General features: G+C 44.4%; 1 protein-coding gene across 2 annotated transcripts in view; it reads right to left on the bottom strand.

Moving 5' to 3' along the window:
- UBE2J1 (ubiquitin conjugating enzyme E2 J1) overlaps positions 1-19029 on the bottom strand; it is a 39801-nt gene extending 20772 nt beyond the window's left edge. The window contains exons 1-5 of one of the 2 annotated variants that reach the window (XM_090036584.1): positions 18874-19029; positions 12581-12654; positions 11189-11288; positions 10272-10356; positions 1930-2035 (exon numbers count right to left, since the gene is read on the bottom strand). In XM_090036584.1, coding sequence (XP_089892710.1) covers positions 1930-2035; positions 10272-10356; positions 11189-11288; positions 12581-12597 — 308 coding nt within the window. In that variant the 5' untranslated portion in view covers positions 12598-12654; positions 18874-19029. Of the gene's footprint in view, positions 1-1929; positions 2036-10271; positions 10357-11188; positions 11321-12580; positions 12655-18873 lie in introns of both variants that reach the window. The other variant, XM_090036575.1, reaches the window with a different exon arrangement.
- Between the last annotated feature and the right edge of the window lie 262 nt (positions 19030-19291).

The raw sequence follows: 19291 nt of genomic DNA on the forward strand, positions 1-19291 counted from the left end.
GATAATATGGTCTTACTTCAAAACTTGCTCTATTGAAATCAACTCTTTAAAGCATCAGAAAGAGGTGGTATAATAGGGCAACACACACAAAGACTAACCAAGAGGATGCAACAGATAAAAGATGAAACTCCATTTTCTTTTTAAAATTTCATTATGTTAATTTCTAATCATAAATACTAATCTATGCATCTTGTTGATCTATCCAAAAAGCTGCAAAAAGGTAACATACCAACCATTTCATATAAGCCAGTTTTAGGCACTTAAGCATAACATAGGGGCATTTTCATTTTTGTCAGTAAGATGTAGGTCTTTCAGAAGAAAGGGCTGCCAGAATCTGGAATGGGTTTCCAAGGGAGGTGGTGCTCTCCTCTACCTGGGGGTCTTCAAGAGGAGTCTGGACAAGCACCTAGCTGGGGTCATCTGACCCCAGCGCTCTTTTCTGTCCAGGGCAGGGGGGCAGACGCGATGACCTACTGAGGTCCCTTCCAACCCTAATATCTATGAATCTATAAAAGAAAATTTCCTGGAGAGCAGGAAATGGTGCCAATCCAGACAGCATACATTTAACCGCAACTTTCTGAAACACTAGCTGAAACATACTCCATAATGCCACAAAAAATAGGCTTCATTCCTCTTCACCTTTTCTAAAAACAGAGATTCAAATAACCTCTTCAACTCTTGACAGGTTAGGACTTTTGGCTTGACACACCTAACTCAAAGTCCTCCTTGATGGCAAAACTTGGAAGAACTCGAGGCTTATTACCCTCAGAAGAAATTCCTGCTCGAGGAGAATGTGCAACACTAACAGATTTCTCTTGCTACCTGCTTGCAAGTACCCTATTTCTTATTCAAGCCCAATTATGATATGTAAAATCCAGAAGTCCTACAGAACCATTTCACCTTCCAGTAATATGGTAACAGAGCAGGGGTGGCCAGAGTTACTCACCTTGGGAGCCACATCTGATCCTCCAAAGTTCAAGAGCCAGACAGCAGGGGAGAAAGGGGGATGCTGAGAAACCTAGAGTGGAGGTGACCACCCCCACCCCCACACACACCGCTGAGCCACTCCAACTTTCCCTGTGGGGGGCATGTCTTGGGGTAGAGTGGTGTGGCTGCAGTCCCTGCCCCTGTGCTTGATCCAGCAGTCCCAGAGGGAAAGAAGGAGAGCAGGCTCAGGGCATGCTCCCCACAGGGAAAGCTGAAGTAGTGGGAGGTGCCGGGCTGTGCTATCCCCCAGTGTTGCCTAGGAGAGAATTGGGCAGGTCTTTGACCAATTTCCAGAGAGCCGCAAGTCCCATGCCGCTCATGACCAGCAGTCTGGCCACCATGGCAATAGAGTTTTCCCTCACTGGGAGCTGAATTTGGAAGAAGTTTAGTTAAGAAACTAAGACAGACTTTGCTTTGATATTCATGGTGAAGTGGTGAAAAGCTACTGATTCACTTCTCTAATTGTGGGATTAGACACCCAAGACCAGATGCTACTAGCACTGAAAGCTTAAGACTTCCATTCTGCTGCCTACTTTCTCAGAAACAAGCCTGTTGCACAAAGCACTTTAATCTCAGTAACAAATATACACGTTGGAGATGCCATATATACTATTTTCTCTTAGATATTATATGACAGGTTATTAAGATACAAGCACAAAAAGGTACAGAAAGAAATTGTTCAATAAACTCAAAAAAGAAAACTGATGTTCCAGAATAAAACATTTGGGGAATGAAACCCAGAAAAGTAGCAATGATACAGGCATGCTATCAGCACTAAAACAAAATAACAGTACTAACAGTAAGTAATGTGGCTGACTGCTTCCAACTGACTAACAATCATAAAGTGATTATTCAGAACAGTAAAGAAAGGAAATACTCCCCTCCTTCAGCTTCTGTTTTTATAAACAAGTTGTTACACATCTTAACAAATATAAGGCTTACTTCTTGGCAAGTGCTCTTCTTTCCTCTGGTGTATAATCTAAGGATCCTATGGCTCCTTCTCCTTTTGTTGGCATAAACCCAATAATGGCTAGTAAAGCCGTTCTTACTAAAATTGAAAATAAAAATAAAATTGAAAGTTTTAGCCACTACAACCATTGTTATTTAATCTAGACTTTAAAATCATGCAGTGAGTTTTGCCTACAACGTTCCATTTTGTCTGAAGAAAATTTCTCATATTTCACATCAGTAATGTTCTTGGGACACACAAAAGTTCTTTATAAACACAACAGTGAAAGAGTTAAGGGAGAGGGGAAGATGAAACAACTGATAGATGGGTGGGTGAGGACAGGACAATGCAAACAAGGAAGGCTAAGTCATCACAGAAATGCTAGATCAAAATGAATCGAGTTTGGAATGTGTGAGAAAGGATCTTAAGCACTAATGGCAGGAAAGGACTGACATAAAAGATGTAGAAGGATGCTGTATGAAACGCTTTAATCACCTTCCTGTTATCTGTTTAGGCTCAGCCCCTACAAGTGATACACACAAGCTCGGGGATTTACCTGCTTACAGACAATAACAGAATTAGGACCTTGGACTATTCACTTTTGGACAGGCAGGGACAAATTTTCCTTCCAGAAAAGCACTTAAAATACTTGTAAATATGAAGAATAAACATTTACAAGCGCACGTTGTTTACCTACATGGGAGTGTCAAAACATATGGCCTGTGAACCAGATCCAGCTAACAGAGCTTCTTGTCACAGCTGCCAGATCCACTATGTTGGTCTAGCCCAGGGGTTGTCAAATGCAGGGGGGAGGGAGGGGGGGAGGTGACAGACTGACATGTGTAGCTGGCCAGTGTCTCCCAACTGTACGCGAGGTCCCTTCCAGTCCCAGAGCTCAGGGGGGAGGGGACGGACCTAAAAAGTTTTAAAACAGCATATAAACCTGCGAGTACTTAAACTGTCAGCCTGTCTCTCGCCAGAGAACAGCATTTGAAAGGCACCGACTCCGACTGCTTCCTAGCTGCTACTGTCTAGCTAGGGAGCGTCGTCTACTTGCAAAGGACTGGATAGGATACAATACTAGTTTTGTTCTCCTAGATCATTTCTTTTTTTTCCCCTATATCCATTCCTTTTGAATTTTTTTTTAAACCTGAAGAAAAAAAAATCTGTGTTTTGCCAGACAATGATTGCTGGCACTGTTCAGGAAAGCACAGCATATAGATCAGATAGATTACACACAGATACCTACATACACACACTACACAGTCAGGCACCCTTCTCCATCACAGGAAAACATGAAGTGTGCTGGAAAGGCTGGTGCTGCCAAGTCTAGGAGGGGAGCAAAAGGGGGAAGAGGGAGAGGTGTCAGTTCTCATCCGCCCAAGCTGAGACAGCCTTTTTTCAACCAGCCATGAGGCTTCTGCTGGTACTGGGAGCAAGGAGGTTGCAGCAGTGCCTGCAGCTGCACTCACTCCAACACCAGCTGTAAACCCCAGCATCAGCAGCATGACAACAAGCAGCACCAGCAGCATAGTCTCCTCCACCCCAACTGCAGGTCCCAGCATGAGCCTTCCACTCCCAGTCTTATAGGAGCTCATTCTTTAAGTAGGGGACCTCAGCTTGATAGCACAAGAAATTCTGGGGCACAGGGGGGAAGCAGAGCTTGTGCTCCACACCCCTCAGAGTTCCCCTAGAGCCAGGTCCCTTTCCCCAGAAGAGACTGTGGAGAAGGCTGTGGGGGCAGCTGGCTCAGCTCCTCCTGTTGTTGTGCCTCTGCCTGCTGAGGAGAGGGATAATGCAGGATCCACACCTGTACCCCAGATGCAAAGGGGTAGTGTGCTCTGGAATCATTTTGAGGTAGCAGATGATCCCACATATGCTACCTGCCTGCACTGGTGAGCCAGAACCAGGCAAAGAAGTAAAATGCATGAGCACCACAGGGATGCTGGTGCATCTCTCACAGGCACCACCCTTTTGCCCTTGCTCCTCCTCAGCCTAGCACCAGTGGGAGCATGCCCAACCTCCTACGTACAGAAATTCACAGACTCAATATAGACAGTGGAATTCTGACACACTACAACCTGCCACACATCTGACTCCCCAGGTACCTCTCCACATTTACGTGCGCTGCTACATCCCCTTTCCTCCCACACCCCAGCCTGTCCCTCACCTCATGATGCCTCCATTTCCATTTTCAGTGACTGGCTTTCTTGCCTGCACTGCATGCCAGCCTCTGGCTTCTTTACTATTCCTTCCATCCAGGAAGAGCAAACACCAACTACAGATATTTCCCCAGCCTGACAAAGGGTATTTATACATGAAAGCTTGCTAGAAAGAATTTTTCCAACTATCTGAGTTGGTCTATGAAAAGATATCAGATTTACCCAAAAGAACTTTGTCTGCTAAAGACATACAGCAACATACAAACTAAGGGTGAAATCCTGATTCCACTGAAATCAATGACAAACTCACTGGTCTCAACACCACCAGCATTTCCACCTGAACAACTTGTTCAGCATATTCATTAGTTTCTTCGGTCTCCTCTTTGCCCCCCTAGGCCTGGTCCCAGAGCTGTCCCTAGGAGTGTGCAGGGCCCAGTGTATATCAGCCTGAGGGGAGCCTGGGCAGGGTGGCAAGTGACTGGAGCCAGCAGAGTGAGTGGGGGTGGCAGGCACCTGAAGCTGGCAGTGCATGGTGGCAACGGCAGGGCCGATGCGGCACTGACTGCAAGGCCCAGAGCGGACGCCCCGATTCACTCCCCCACCAGGGATGGCCCTGCCTGGTTCCCTTCAGATATACAACATGTCTCTCTCTTTCCACATACAGTTCCTAAATTAAAATTCATTCTACAGATAAGCAGGCCGAATCATTACACAGCTGTAAACTGATTCACAGAACTAACTTTTTTAACAAGACTCAGAGCCATTTGAACATGTCTTTCCTAAAAAAAATGAAAAACTTGAAATGTTATACCAAAAGTTCTCCTCCATGATTTGGTACTCAGGAATACAAGCAACCCCTGCTTAGTGCTCTTAATTGGTTCCCGAAAAAATGAGCGTTAAGCAAAACCTGCTGCCAGCTGTACAATGCCTGTGAGCATTATAATGAAATTCACTGAGCACTAAGTGGAATCGGGTATCAATGTAAAGCGAGCATTATAGTGAAATAGCACGAAGCAAAACAGTGTTAAGCAGGGATTGCCTGTATTTATCTTATTATTTAGCATTGTTTAGTCTATTGTAGTAACATCTAAAGTCCTTGACTACATTGGGCCCTCATTGTACTAGGTCCTGTACAACTGTAAGATACCAAAGCTAATTTCATCTGCAGTCCCTCTTGGGTTTCCTGCTTGCATCAAGTAGGAGGCAAACAAAGTACTATTAATAGGGACAAAGTTATTTAATAGATACTGACAGCCCGGAAACAGCTCTTTCAAACTGCAGCACCATACCAAGGAAAAAGATAGAGGCAACCTCTTGACAATGAAACTCAGATGAACATAACATGTGTTATAGTTCATGCTGTGTTGACGATACTATTTACAAATCCAACTTTTCTTCATTTTAGTAAGTGCATAAAGCAAAGAAAACTGTATTTACCAACTGAATGTGCTTCCCTTCCTGATGAAGGTTTTCAACACAAAAGCTTGTTAAGATATACTTCTACAACTATTCTATTGGTCTACTAAAAGATACCAAATTGACCCAAAGAACCTTGTCTGCCAGTGCCATGTCCTTAGATCAAACACCCCTAGCACCTGAGCCTGGTCAGCTGACCAGAAGGAGGCAGGGTCCTGGGCACATCTAAGCCCCAGGGCTGAGGCTGGCAGGGAGAGTTCTCTGGCAGCTACTGGAGAAGCTCCTGCAGGAAAGGAAAGAAAGGCTCTGTGACAGTTTGGCTGCCTGAGATGCTAGTGCTACTGTACTGCTTACCAATTGTTATTTAAAGTGGTGGACCGGACTGAGGCTGTAGGGGAGGAGACCTCATTGGGGCACACTACCATGTCATGGAGAGGCCCCAGCACCAGTGAGGGCATAGCAACAATAGAAGGTAGAGTGAGACTGAGACCTCATTACAGGGATGATATTGATATACTATCTGCAAGTCATGGGGCATGGTAAGGGATGGTTGGAGCCATGAATCTAGCCCACAAGGCTTAGGGCGTCCCCGAGTCCTGGCAAGGGGTCCAAGAACCTACAAGGTTTAGTGGGACAGTGACTGAGCTGAAGCTCAAGGGCAGCCTCCCGATCTATTATCTTTTCCAACAAGACATGGCAGCAGGTGAGAATAGAAGGCACCCACACAGCAGAGCTGGCACTGTCACTCACAGGGCCCTAGGGGTATCATGGCCATTTCTACGAACCCCACTCTGTGACAAAGTGCAGTTTCCCAGAAACCCCTGCTCCTTGAAACTTGGCAGGCTTCCTGGCCTCAGAAGGGGCTACTATTCCTGCAATTTTCATCAGAATCAGGCAAGAAATGACAATGGTATAGGCCTTTGGCATTTTAGTCATTCCCCATTATAGCCTATGGCCAAGACACTGAAAGTGTCGAAACTGGAAAACATTTTCCGCCTAAACAAAATGAAACAGCAATTCGAAACACTGAAATGAATCACTGTCCCATCAAAATGCCAAATCCAAAACCAAAACAAAACAAAGGTGTTTCTCACATCCCTACTAGCCAGTACCCAATGGGTAATGTCTCTGCCCTAGGAGGTCGATGCTCTCTCCCTCTGTCCCTGTCCCCTCATCAGGTTTACCAGTTTTAAATCACAGTTCCCAACAAAAATTGGAAACAATTGGCAACAGCAGTTGATTCCAACCCTATGGGTACTGTTAGGGAATAAGGCCTACCAACTGACTTGAGTTTGACACCCTAACCTATTTAGCGTGTCAAACTCACAGCAACTTAATAGCAAGGAAATATGCAATCAAAACAAACACATCCATATATATCCATTCTCTGCCACCCCAATATCAAATGCATTGAACAGAATGAAAATGTGGTCCACCAGCAGCAACTCTGGATTTCTGCAGCTGCATTCATTTTTGTAGCTTTAGCAGGACTTGCTGATTGATGCAAAACCCCAGGGGGAGCTCAGTGTTTCCCACAATACTCTGGTCATGAAATGTAATGTTTCAACACAGCTACATAACTTCTACCTGACAAAGAGTTACATCTTAACTGTAATAACAAGAAGTGATACACTGGGGGAAGAAAACACAAAAGAAATAAAAGGTCATGGGAAACTCATCCTGCTGATTCTCTATTTCAGGGCAAAGTTTAAGAAGCATGCTGCTCTGACACCTACAAAGGGCAAAAATAATTCAGTTAAACACAGGCTCTGTGGTCATCCTCCCTTTTTCTCAGCATTCATTCAATATGGGTTACGTCATTCAGCTGATCACACTCTACTAGATCATAATTCAAATTAATTTAGAAGGAAAATAAGTAACTAAAAAGGAGTTAGATAGTAAAGTAAAAACAACAGGATTTAAAGTGACTTATACAAGTAAAAAAGCAACTAAAATATTGTATACAAATTAGTTTTGTAAAACTGTCCTTTATGGGAGCAAGTAAATATCAATCGTTCAACATGTTCTCGGAATCTCATACCTCACTTATTCTTGCCTGTATACCACGGGGTCTCAAGTCCTCCCCAAACCTCCCTTTTCTATCACATGACACCAGTCACAGAAAACTACCACTTACTTTTCCCTACCATTTACACATCATCCCTTTTCCTTTTCTTGGCAACATGCTCCACAGCAGGATGTATTCATTTGTTTCCTCTTTTCCACTATGCTCCAGAAAGGATCATAGGAAACTAGCTCTGGAAGGAAATTCATGAGGTTATCTAGTATAAATACTCCTGATCAAGGCTGAATCATCCTTTACTAAACCATCCCAGGCATGTGCCTTTCTATCCTCCATCCTTGCAACTTTTCAAGAGCAGATTTTGTCCATTTCAACAATTTCTCCATGTAATCTGTTCCAATGTTTGAACACCCTCACAGTCCTAATATCCTAAGTTTCCCTTGCTGAAACTTGAGACTATAGCTCTTAGTTCTGTCCCTTACAGCCACAAGGAAAAGTCTGTCTCCACCCTCTCTGTAATTGCCCTTCAGGTATTTGAAGACTTATCAAATCCTCATTCAGTCTTCTCTTCTCCAGACCTAAAAGGAAAGTCTGCAAGAACTAGGGTTATTAAATCATGCTTCCCAGGCCTCTAATCATTTTGGTTGCTCTGTGCAAGTCTCTTTTCAAACTGTCCACATTCTTCTTGAAGTAAGGGGCCCAAAACTGGATGCAGTACTCCAGGTGAGGCCTCACCAATGCTAGAAAGAGCAGAAGAATCACTTGCCTTGAGTTGCAAGTGATGCCGTTGTTGATACAATACAGTGTATTGTTGGGTTTTTTTTGCAAAAAGAGCACACTGTTAGCTTCTATTCAGCTTATGGTCTACCATACCCCACAGGTCCTTCTCTGCAGAATTGTCCCAAGTGCAGAACTTTACACTTGTCCTTGTTGAATCTTATCTGGCCAATTGTAGACCATTTCTCCAGTGGTTTTCAGGTCATTCTGGATCCTACCTCTATCCTCCTTCTCATCTGATGCCAAGGCTTCATACCAATTCTCAAGTTGGACAATTGTAGATCCAGAAACACAGCTGTCTCTTGCCAGAGTTGACAAGTTGCCAGCTTCCCCCTTCCAGACTAAATGCATCTTCTGTGCCTTCCAAAGCCTTCTTTGGTTGTCTTCTACAATCCTGGAGGTCTCTTTGTGCATAAAGCTGATGACAGCCTCATGCTTACAGACACTTCTATGCTGGAGTGCCTCTCACAATAAAAGCACTCCCCCACCTGGTTGTCCTGGGCAGGGACATGCCAGCTGAAGTCCCTGCAAAGCCAGACCAGAACCTGGGTGGAAGGCTCAGTGGTTAGTGGCTGTGTCTGGACAGAGCCTGCACAGGTACAGGCAGCAAAAGTGCTGGTAGTAGCAGGGGCTTTGGCATTGTGATGTTTCCAGCCACTCTACTGACTCTCCTGCTAGCTCCTTCTTCCTCTTCTGATGCTACATTCTGGAAAAAGAAAAATCCCTCTTCATTCCTCACTTCCTTGATTGTAAGCTTGCTGAGTGGAAGTAAGGGTAAGAAAGAGTGCCTGGGAAAACTCCCCAGAGAACTCCCCACTCAAACTCCCGTTTGCTGGCCTGTTCACTGGTCCTGTACCACTGCTCCTGCATCACTAATCTGGCAAGCCTAGCCTTTCTGCTTAGATAAACCCCATCTCTTTGTTCACACTAAAATCAGCCCACTCCTCCAAACAAGCCTACAAACTGGCACCCAAACTAAAGCTACAACACCAAGCCCAAACCAGACAGGCCCTCCTACTAAGCAACACTCAAAAACCCACTTCTACACAGCCATGGCTTCTAGCTCCTGTCCCAAGTAGGACTCCCACTCAAATTCCCATCCGTTGGTCCTCTGCTGATGTGATCTCTGGTGCTGCTTCTGAGGAAGGGTAAGAGGGTATATCTTGTCTTTTAGGGTACTGCAGCTTCTGCTTTGGAGCAGACAGACAGCTTACTTATCTCTTCCTTCTCCTGGTCTCCAAATAACTTAGGTTTTTTGCGGGGAAAACACAGTGGTGAATTTTTAATCTTAATGATTAATATATGATGCCAATGTAATCTCCACAAGCTATTTGATTTCAAGTGGAAATTAGTCCATACTAATATCTATGTAGTCCCCAGAACTGGGGTTGAGGGTACCTAAAGCCTAGACCTACTAACCTTAATTGAGAGCACTGACACTAGTGGTTATATTAGATTGACATGGAGCAGTCACAAGACCAGCTGAGGAGCTGTACTCCCCCTTCCTACTTCACTTTATCTTAACCTGCAGTGACATACTAATAGCTGTTATGCAGCCATGCCATACTGTCTTGGAATTTATTTTTTAGGAGACCCCATAATAGGTTTTTCCACTGACATTTGAATTAAGTTATTTTTACAAATGAAATTTATTCATCAGTTTATCCAAGACAAATAACCATACCAAAAACATTTTTAATTTTCCCTTCCTTTTATATATTTCTCTAGAAAAGCAATTTTGCTTCTTCTACAAGTCAGGCGAATAAGTCAGAGACATTCTGCTGAACGAACGTGTATCAAGCAATAGACATCATGAATATAATACAGTTATGACTAGAATATAAAGACAAGACAGAACCTAGATAATCTATTAAAGAACTGTACACATCTCAAAACCAGTTTGGCTGGAGTCCATCAATGTTTTTCTGAAGTACACTGAAAATAAGTTGATACTCACTGCTCCACGAAGGCTGCCATGTTTCAGGATGATGTCCTGAGATGCTTAAACAAATTTTCTTCCCCACTTCAAACCTTCCATTGGCCTTTGTGGAAGACAGGATCAGGGAGGAAGGAGGAAAAAAAAGAAGAAAAACATACACACTTCATTCTAAAAGGCTTCTTGTTAAAACTAAACTTCTACCAAAAACGAAAGGTCATAAAAGGTCTTTTCCAATAGAACAGTTTGCATACAAACTCAGAAACTGTACTGGGGCCAACCACAAAAAGCTGGATCAGTTACCAAGCCACTCTTGATGGTACTTGCACAAAGCACAGCTGGCAGTTTCTTTTAGACATCAATAAAAGAAAGCAAGTTGTGAATTCAGCTCTACAGGGTACAATACTTCAAACTGCAAGAAGAATTTCAATACTTTATAAGCTAAGAATACTATGGAAAAATATTGTAACCAAATAATCAATTGTGTAAAAAAAAAATCTTAAGAGTTAAATCCTTTACAACTGCATTTTGTTTTACCAAAACTTATTCTTAATATTTAGTTACTCCTCTTAGCTCCTGGAAGCTGCGGTGGTACCAGGTAGAGGACTAAGCACTAAGACTGTCTTTTGTGTGTTTTCAAGGCCCCAGGCAGCTGGGTGTACCAAGTAGAAAAAAAAAAAGCAGCTGTACCTTAAAATTATTTCCCCTTCTCCTTCAGTGATATGAGTATTAAAGTATGCTTTACAGTGCCTTTTCAGTAATATAAATAATCTTACCTAAAGATTAACCTTCAGATCTCATTTAACCTCATTCACATATATAAACTGGATACATCAAGCTACAGATGAGCCACTTGTCAAAAAATAATGGTTCAAGGATTTTACGTTTAAATTATAACTGAAACAACTATGTGGAAAGAATGATAGCAAAATACTCACTGTTAAGAGAATAATGCTTGGTGGTTTCATTGGATATTCTGGTGGTAGCACTATTCGTCCATGATATATTCCTCCATCAAAATCTGAATCTGGAGGGCCTCTAACAGTGAAATGCCATTCAAAAAGATTATCCTAAAATCAACCCCCCAAAAAATCTGTAAGTCATAGAGCACAGGTTTAATTACAGACAATCACTTTCTTAAAACAAGCACAAACTGTGGACATACTGAATAGCAAAAATTTAAACAAATCAGAACCACACTAAAGGAGGATAACAACCATAACAAAGCAATATTACATCAGTTCTACTTAATGGACAAGTGCTGGAAATATTTCAAAAAATGCTGCCATTTTTCATAAGAATGTACCAGTTCTTAAAAAAGAAAAAAAAAACTTGACTGGTAAAGGTTTATGAGGATGCAATTTCCTATTAAAACCACATGCATATAAACTAAAAGAGCAGGCAGCCAGTGGTCATTATTTATGCAGATTGGAATAACATCCACAGGAGACACAGGGTGTGCCACCCCAGAAATGCTACTACCCTTTGGCAAGGATTCTTCCCTGAATAGAAAAGCTGAGGTTTGAGCCCCTAACCTGAGTCAGATAACATTGGGATGCAAACATGGGGCTTCTGCAGTGGGTAAATGAATGCTTTAAAGGCTGTTCTGCTGTTGCTGTGGGCTCCAGCTGGTGCTGCGCAGGGCTTGCCTCAGAGCAAGCGCCAGCAGCCCTGGGAGGAGGCCTGCAGCCATCCCAAATTTCACTGCAGCTCCACTCCCAGCACTACAGCTGCCAGCCACTCGGCACAGCCCCACCTCAACGCCCTGCCTCCACCCATGCACCGGGAATTCCGGGACTGCGCCAGGCAGCTGGTGGCCACAGCAGTGGGAGCGTAGTGGAGTTTCAGCAAAATCTTAGATAGCTGCAGCCCCCTCCGAGCCCTCCCCCCGCTGAGAAGAGCCCTGTGCAGCACTGGCTTGAGCCCGCAGCTACAGCCTGCCTCCCCTGTCCTGTGCAAATAGTGACAGAAGCTGCCTCCCACCGCTGCCCCCTGCAAGCTACGGCTTTGTCCCATGTGCCCCCTGCCCTGGCTAGGCAGTGTCTGCCCCTGCCCCCTCCTTCCCTCACTGTGGGAAGCACTGATCTGCCCCCCACCATGTCCCTTCTCTCCCCTCTCTCACTTACCAGCTGCAGGCAGCTCTCCAAGCTGCTGGCTCTGCTCCTCGCTACCTGCATGCTGCTCTGCAGGACAGGCATTTATCAGCCAAATTATTGGCCCTATTGGGCCAATATCCGATACAGCTAATTTTCTTTGTATTGGTACTGATCTGATACTGGACCGATGTATCATTGCACCTCTAACTCCTATGAATACACACAGAAACTAACCTCCAAAGGCTGAGCATGGTAATGATCTGTAGGATCCTTCAGTTCTGCAGCTTCTTTCATTAAACGCTTGACAGCTTAAAAAAAAAAAAAGGAAACATGAAATGTTAAGGTAAATTACAAGCAGAGGACTTTGTATGCATTCTCTACAGGGACTCAATCTGCTTACAATGTACTTCAGATCATATGGCACTTACTAACATTACTTCATTCTCCTCCAAGACACTCACTCTAAATTGCTCAGTTTGGTCACAGGACGACAAAGCTTTTAGAAAAAGAATATGCTTCGTTGCTTCACATTTCCCAAATAAAGTACCTAAACATTAGATTTCTACAGGTAACCGATGGTAATTTATGAATTAGGCCTTTATCTTAAGACTATGAAAAAACAAACACAAATATAAAAATTCACAAGGTTTCACAATTGCTTTCAATGAACGAATAACATCAGCAACACTCTCCAACTGGCTCAGGAATCACAAGAGCAGTCAAATGTTAACTGAAGAGCCACAACAGCATACACAGCCCTGAGTGAATTATTACAAACACACTCCAGTTCAAAAGAAACAACCACTGTATGTTGCTGCCTTTTTCATTATTCCGGTAGAACCCCGCCTCCCTTGTGCTCAGTGAAAAAAAAAAAAAAAAAAAGAAAAATAAATATATCACCAGACAAACAAAACATTTTAATAATATTTTTTGTGAAGAACTGCGAATGAGTTGACTTGTGACTCTACAGTCGTGGTTGTGCATCACCATTAAATCAGTGGTTTTCAACCTCTTTCAGACTCCAAGCACCTCTTAGAGGACAACAAGGCATCCTTTGCAAAATGCCAACTTGTAGCTTCCACTTGTGTTGTTTGGGGGGGCTGGGGGGGGTGTTGAGTCTGGAAAAATACCTTTTTCTCTCTCACATACCACACACTCCCAAATAAGATAGGCACCTTGGTTTTGGGGTGGTAGAATAAAGGCAGGGGGTGGGGAAAGATTTCTCCAGAGTTATGGTCTCAGTAGTGCAAGAATAGACCCTAATCTTCAGCTTGCTCATCCTCCCTTTCCTGCTTAAGCAAAAGCTCCTGTTTTATCTATTTCACAGCTGAATTGTCAGTATATATGGTTGTTCAGGTAAAAGCTGAAGCTGTAGCTGCTGCTGAAGGGTGGACCTAGGATTTTGAAGAGTTCAAAAGAGTCTGCTTCTGCTTTCACAGCTGTGCAAGACCAAGAGGATCTATCAGACAGCAAAACTGCCAAACAAAGGATAGCTTGATTAGTGGACCATCAAGACCATTAAAAAAAAAAAAGAGAGAGAATGTTATTAACACCTGTGGTCTGAAGAGCAATTAGCAGAAGTGAGGTGAATTATAATGAGCCACAGAGTCGACTGACTCCATCAACACTGCCTGAATAAAAATACCACTGCTGCTGCAGGGTGGCTGATTTCAAACTCTGGGTGGAACAGGAATCAAAACAGGATCTGACTGCACCACATCTTCTATGGGTCTGTCCCTCCCCCCATTGAGCTGCTGGAGGGAAGAGAAGGAAAAGAAGCAGCAGTCATCTTACAGCATCTCTACACTTCATTTCCGGGTAGAAAGTCAGCTTCTCTGCTTAAAAGACACCCCAATTTGGGGAAAGTAACTGTGGTATTCAAGTATATACGGTAGCACCTCTCACTTGTCATACCAGATATAGCAGATGGCAATATAATTCTTACCACAAGAATAAAAGATAAAGACAGGCATGTTCAAAATGAAACTGAACTGATGGAACTATTTTAAATGAGATTTTCATACTGTTCATGCTAATATAATGGATATATCTTTTGGCTAGGTAAGGCAGACTAGTCGTATACATTTCAACATTGTTTTTAAAATCTAGGTCTTCTAGTAATTATCAGCAACATCCAGAAATGGACAAAGAATCCTGACATAAAAGCCATGCTTCATACACAGTGAAAGATACAGAAGATAGATCCCACAAAGCATCTGCAAAATACAGACGCTAGAGAGCTAAGTTTTGTAAATAACAGATATTAGGCAACTGGATTAAAATAGAGCCCATAGGGCATTTATACACATACCTTTTCGTCCTGTGATGCGCCCAACATCCATCAGGTTGGAGCACACTCATTTAATCGAGTCTGCTCTGCATGCAAGCGGATGAGCACTGCGCTGTGGCACATGCAGTTGTATAAGCGGCAAAATGCTTGTCAGTGTGCAGAAAATGGTGGCAGTGTGCTTTTGAACTAAAACACCTTCAAGTGTTTAAAGTGCGTCGCTGCCATTTTCTCAGCATTGACAAGCGTTTTAAAAGTACCCGGTGCTGCGGCGCAAGCGTATGTACAAATGCCCATATTGACTATTCTATACTATGCTTATAAACCAGAGGTAGGCAAAATACAGTGGAGTAATTATGCCCAGCCTGCAACAGGTCCCTCAGCCCCACCAGGCAGTGCTGGGGCACTCCTCTCCTAGGCCAGCTTGCTCACCCTAGGATGCCTATACAGTAGTGGCAGCCCCTAGCCCCACCAGCTCAGCATCGGGCAGAGCAGCATGGGGGCAATGGCAGCTCCAGTGAAGGAGCTATATCTGGGGCCAGGGCTGAGTCTCCATGAAGACTGCACGCAGCCAGATGGGGAGCTGCATCACGGGCCAGCCCCAGTCCTGGTCCTGGCCCCAAGCCTCACTGGTGCTCCTGCCGCTGATGCTGCCCCCACACCGCACCACTGCACCCCACACCAAGGTAAAATCCTCCCCCCCCCTATTTGGAACTCCAAGGCAACAAAAGATCCTTCTTTTTTCTGTAGCTGAACACTTGTAAGTTTGGGAGATACTGATTAAAGACCTATTAATAATTCAGAAAAAAGTGACTGAGTTGTGGGCTGTGTTTGACACCCCTGCTTTAGGAGAGTTAGCTTTAACTGTGGGGAATAGAACAGTATAACAGAGTAATATATGTTGATACCACCCACAAAAAATCTTTGTTTATGATGATGCTAAATGTATTTAGCTTAACTTAATACCCTCATATCTAGCACATTTAACTAATAAGTACAGATTTTAATACTGTTTCATGTATTTTGAATTATGTTTTCCAGCCAAAGGTGTGTTAATCAGCTACCAAAAATGAAATGTGTTCTAACAAGAGAGAAAAAACCCTAAGAAGTTGAATAACTGCTATGCTATTCAACTGCTTAAACACCTGGAATATGTTCCCATTAGCAAAACGTGCCAAATTTAGCATAAAGGCTACATTTAGCTGCCAATCACCATGTTTTAATGGGTACTAACCAACAAAAATCTTCAAAGAAAAAAAACCAAGCAGCACCAATGCAAAAAGTTTAAAATCAATTATTTAAATCAAGAATGATTGCTTGATTTAAATCACTGATAAAATTAGAGACTGAAAACATTTCATGTTTTTGTAATAAACTTTGTAACTCAGCTCTTTATTTAACATGATATCTTTTAAAGCACTCTTTTAAACTCAAAAGTTTTAAAAGTGTGGGGAAATCACAAGCCTATTGAATTTAGAATTCATTTTTCTTACACTGACCACTAGTTTTGTTTTGTTGACCACTAGTTCCATTTTGAACCATCTTTTGTTAAACACTATTAGGATCTTGTAATAACAGTGGGGGGAAAAAATTTCCAGATTAACCACAGGCACTTGCTCTCTCCACCCAGTTACCAAGGTTGCATTATTCAGTGCAATGCCATTATTTCCAGTGACGTGGCAAGCCATAACAAATGAGTGTGCTTGCATGCCTCTTCAGTTGACACATGCAATAAACCAGACCTAAATATACTTAAGTGTCTGACTTCCTGAGCTGATTATTTTAAAAAGTTATCATCTTGTACTTTTGTCTGTGTGACCCTTCTACTCCTACAGCTGTATAACTTTTTTTTTTGAGAAGTCACAGCTCTAATGTATTTGTTGCTATATGAAAATATATGATGTCAATGAAGATGATTAGGGGCCTGAGAGGCATGACTTACAAGTAAACACTGAAAGAACCAGTGTTGGGTTATTTAGTCGGGAGAGGAAAAAATTGAGGGGGATTTGATAACTCTTTTCAAATACCTGTAGAATGATGATAATAGAGCTCTGTATACATTCAAAGGAAGTGGGAGAGCACTCCCAGGTTTGTTCTCCTGGTAGAGAAACTTACCTAAAGCCACATGTCCAGACCTCATACAAACATTCAGCTTCTCCTGGGAGAGTCACTGCTCTCTCAGGAGAAACCACAAGCGTACAGATGGTCAGGCTTTTCACCAAAAATAAAAATGGCCACTTGTGGAGAAAAATAACCTGGGAACAGCCAGGATTAAATCACTCCCAAATGTCTCTATCTGGCAGGGCTTCTTTCAAAAGAGAACAGTCTCCTCAAGTTTCAGCAAGGGAAATTTAGGTTGGAGATTAAGAGGAACTTCCTGACTGAGACTCATCAAGAAATTGTGGAATCTCCATCCTCAGAGGTTTTCCAAGAGCAGGTTAGACAGAAACTTAGCTAGGATGGCTTAGTCAGGGATTATCCTACCTTGAGCAGAGGGCTGTACTAGATAACACTGTGAAGTCCCCTCCAGCCCTCCTCTCCTTTGATCAGGCATGTCTAATGTGTTTCCTATAACTATAAACTATTTCTGTGTATTACTTTGAAGCTTATGCATTTGGTGAAATAAGCTTTTTTGACATAGATACATTTTGTTAATTTGCTCTTTAAGTATATTTCAGTGCAAGCATGGTACATGGAAAAGAACACATAAAAGGAAACTACTCTGGTCTTATACAATATGTTTTTGACAAAAGTCAAATTATGGGCAGAAGACCATGTAGTGTTAATAAATTAACAGGGAAAATAGCCTGGAAATTCGAAGCTGAGATAAAAACTTTAAAAAAAAGATGAAACAACCTTTCATTTTCATACATTTCAGTACTGTAAATTAAATTACTCCAAACAACTAACTGCTTCCTAGTGCAGCCTTGGGTCACATGATGAGGAACATCTATAACGTGTTCTTAGTTGATGAAGTGCAAATTGGACCACCCAGCTAGCAGCTTCTTGAGACCTGTGGGTCTTTTTTTTTTTTTTTTAAACAGATGCAGTGCCTCCTAACTTCAGATTCCCATGACCAACTACCTCTCTCTTCTCTACGACATAACATAGTTCCTTTTACCGCATGCCAGGGGGAGAGCACACCCCGCAACAAAGGTCCAGTGTTTACAGACATGAGGTTTGCTCTCTTCTTCTGTGTAAGAGTCACTGCTCATGCGGAAGGCCAGGTATGTCAACCAATAGGTCATGCCCAATTCCACTTGCACTGACAATACCACTGGGGCTTCAGGCAGGAACTGGAGGAGACTGGCAACGTACAAGGAACAGTGGGAGTTAGCTGCAGGTCGCCAAACAGATTACACATTGCAGCCAAACATACAATGCCTTGTTTTTTAAGTCATACACAATGGCTGGCAGCAGCCACAAGCGCTAGGCTCATTTCAGGGCTTTTAATGAGAACAACTGTCCTCTCCAACCATTTTATGCCTTCACTGATGGTGGCCTGGTTTTCTGATGGTTGCGTCCCAAAAAAATTTAGCGCTGTCCCCACCCACACTCCACATTTCCCATCTTCATTTCACCTCACATTTATCAACAACCGCGATCCTCCCAGAGGCACCCTTGAGCCTTTCACAGTGCCACAGGTGGTGGCCCTCGTGCAACATTAGCACCATACACACTCAAGTGCAACTCAGCTGAGAAACCCAAAGACGTAGCATTGGATGTGAGGACACCCTCTGCCCGGGGCTCCCACAGCTGGAGGGGAGCAGCTCCCGTGCATCCCGGCAGCCAGAAAAGGAAAACCAAAAAGAAATGAAGTGCTGGCGTTCCCCCCCAGCCGGTGGGGGGCCCTCATTCTGACAGGGGCTGCCTGGGGCCTGGCCAGCTGGAGCCTCAGGGGCTTGAAGGGAGACGCTGATGATTGCCCCTGGCTCCAGGGCAGGGCAGGCCCTTCTCTGCCCCCCTACTCCGCGGCAGGTGTGAACTTGGCCGCCCCCGAAAAAGCAGCTGCCCCTGAGGGGCAATGCCCTGCCCTGCCCTGCCCTGCCTGGAAGCTGCCCCGAGCCTCGCGCAGGCGCGGACGGAACCGGCCGGCCGGCCGACCGACCGCGGGGGAGGGCGGCGGGGGTCCAGGCCGGGGCCTGCGCCCGGCGCCGAGCCACGGCTTCGAGTGCTGAGGAGCCTGTCGCCGTCGGGCGGGAGGAACGGCCCAGCCTCGCGGGGATGAGAAGCCACTTACCCGGGCTCTTGAGGTTGTAGCGGGTCTCCATAGCCCGGCGGCGCCGCGGTAACTGAAGGGAAGGGAAGGGGTGGGCGCAGCCGGCGAAAGCTCCTGACGTGGCGGCGGCTCCTCTGTGACTGCGACCGGCGGGCGGGGCGGGGCAGGCTCCGATTCGCCCGCCCACTTCCGCCCCTCGGCTCGGCCCTGGCGCGGGGGTGGCAAGGACGGGCCTGGCTCGGGCATCGTTGCTAGGCCTCGGCCCCGGGGTCCAAAAGCGAGTGAAAGCTTGTGAGCTGGCAGGGCCCTAGGCTGGGTTCCGCGGGCGGAGGGCGGCGGTCTGGTGGGGTAGGTCTGGTTTCTGCTGACCCGGTGGGAGCCCTTCCCGCCTCCTGTCCCCACACGTGCCTGGGGAGCTGCGGTTGCGGCAGGGAAAGCA

The sequence above is a fragment of the Crocodylus siamensis genome, chromosome 1, assembly GCF_052110815.1.
Source record: "Crocodylus siamensis isolate JL-2025a chromosome 1, ASM5211081v1, whole genome shotgun sequence".
NCBI classification, from domain to species: Eukaryota; Metazoa; Chordata; order Crocodylia; family Crocodylidae; genus Crocodylus; species Crocodylus siamensis.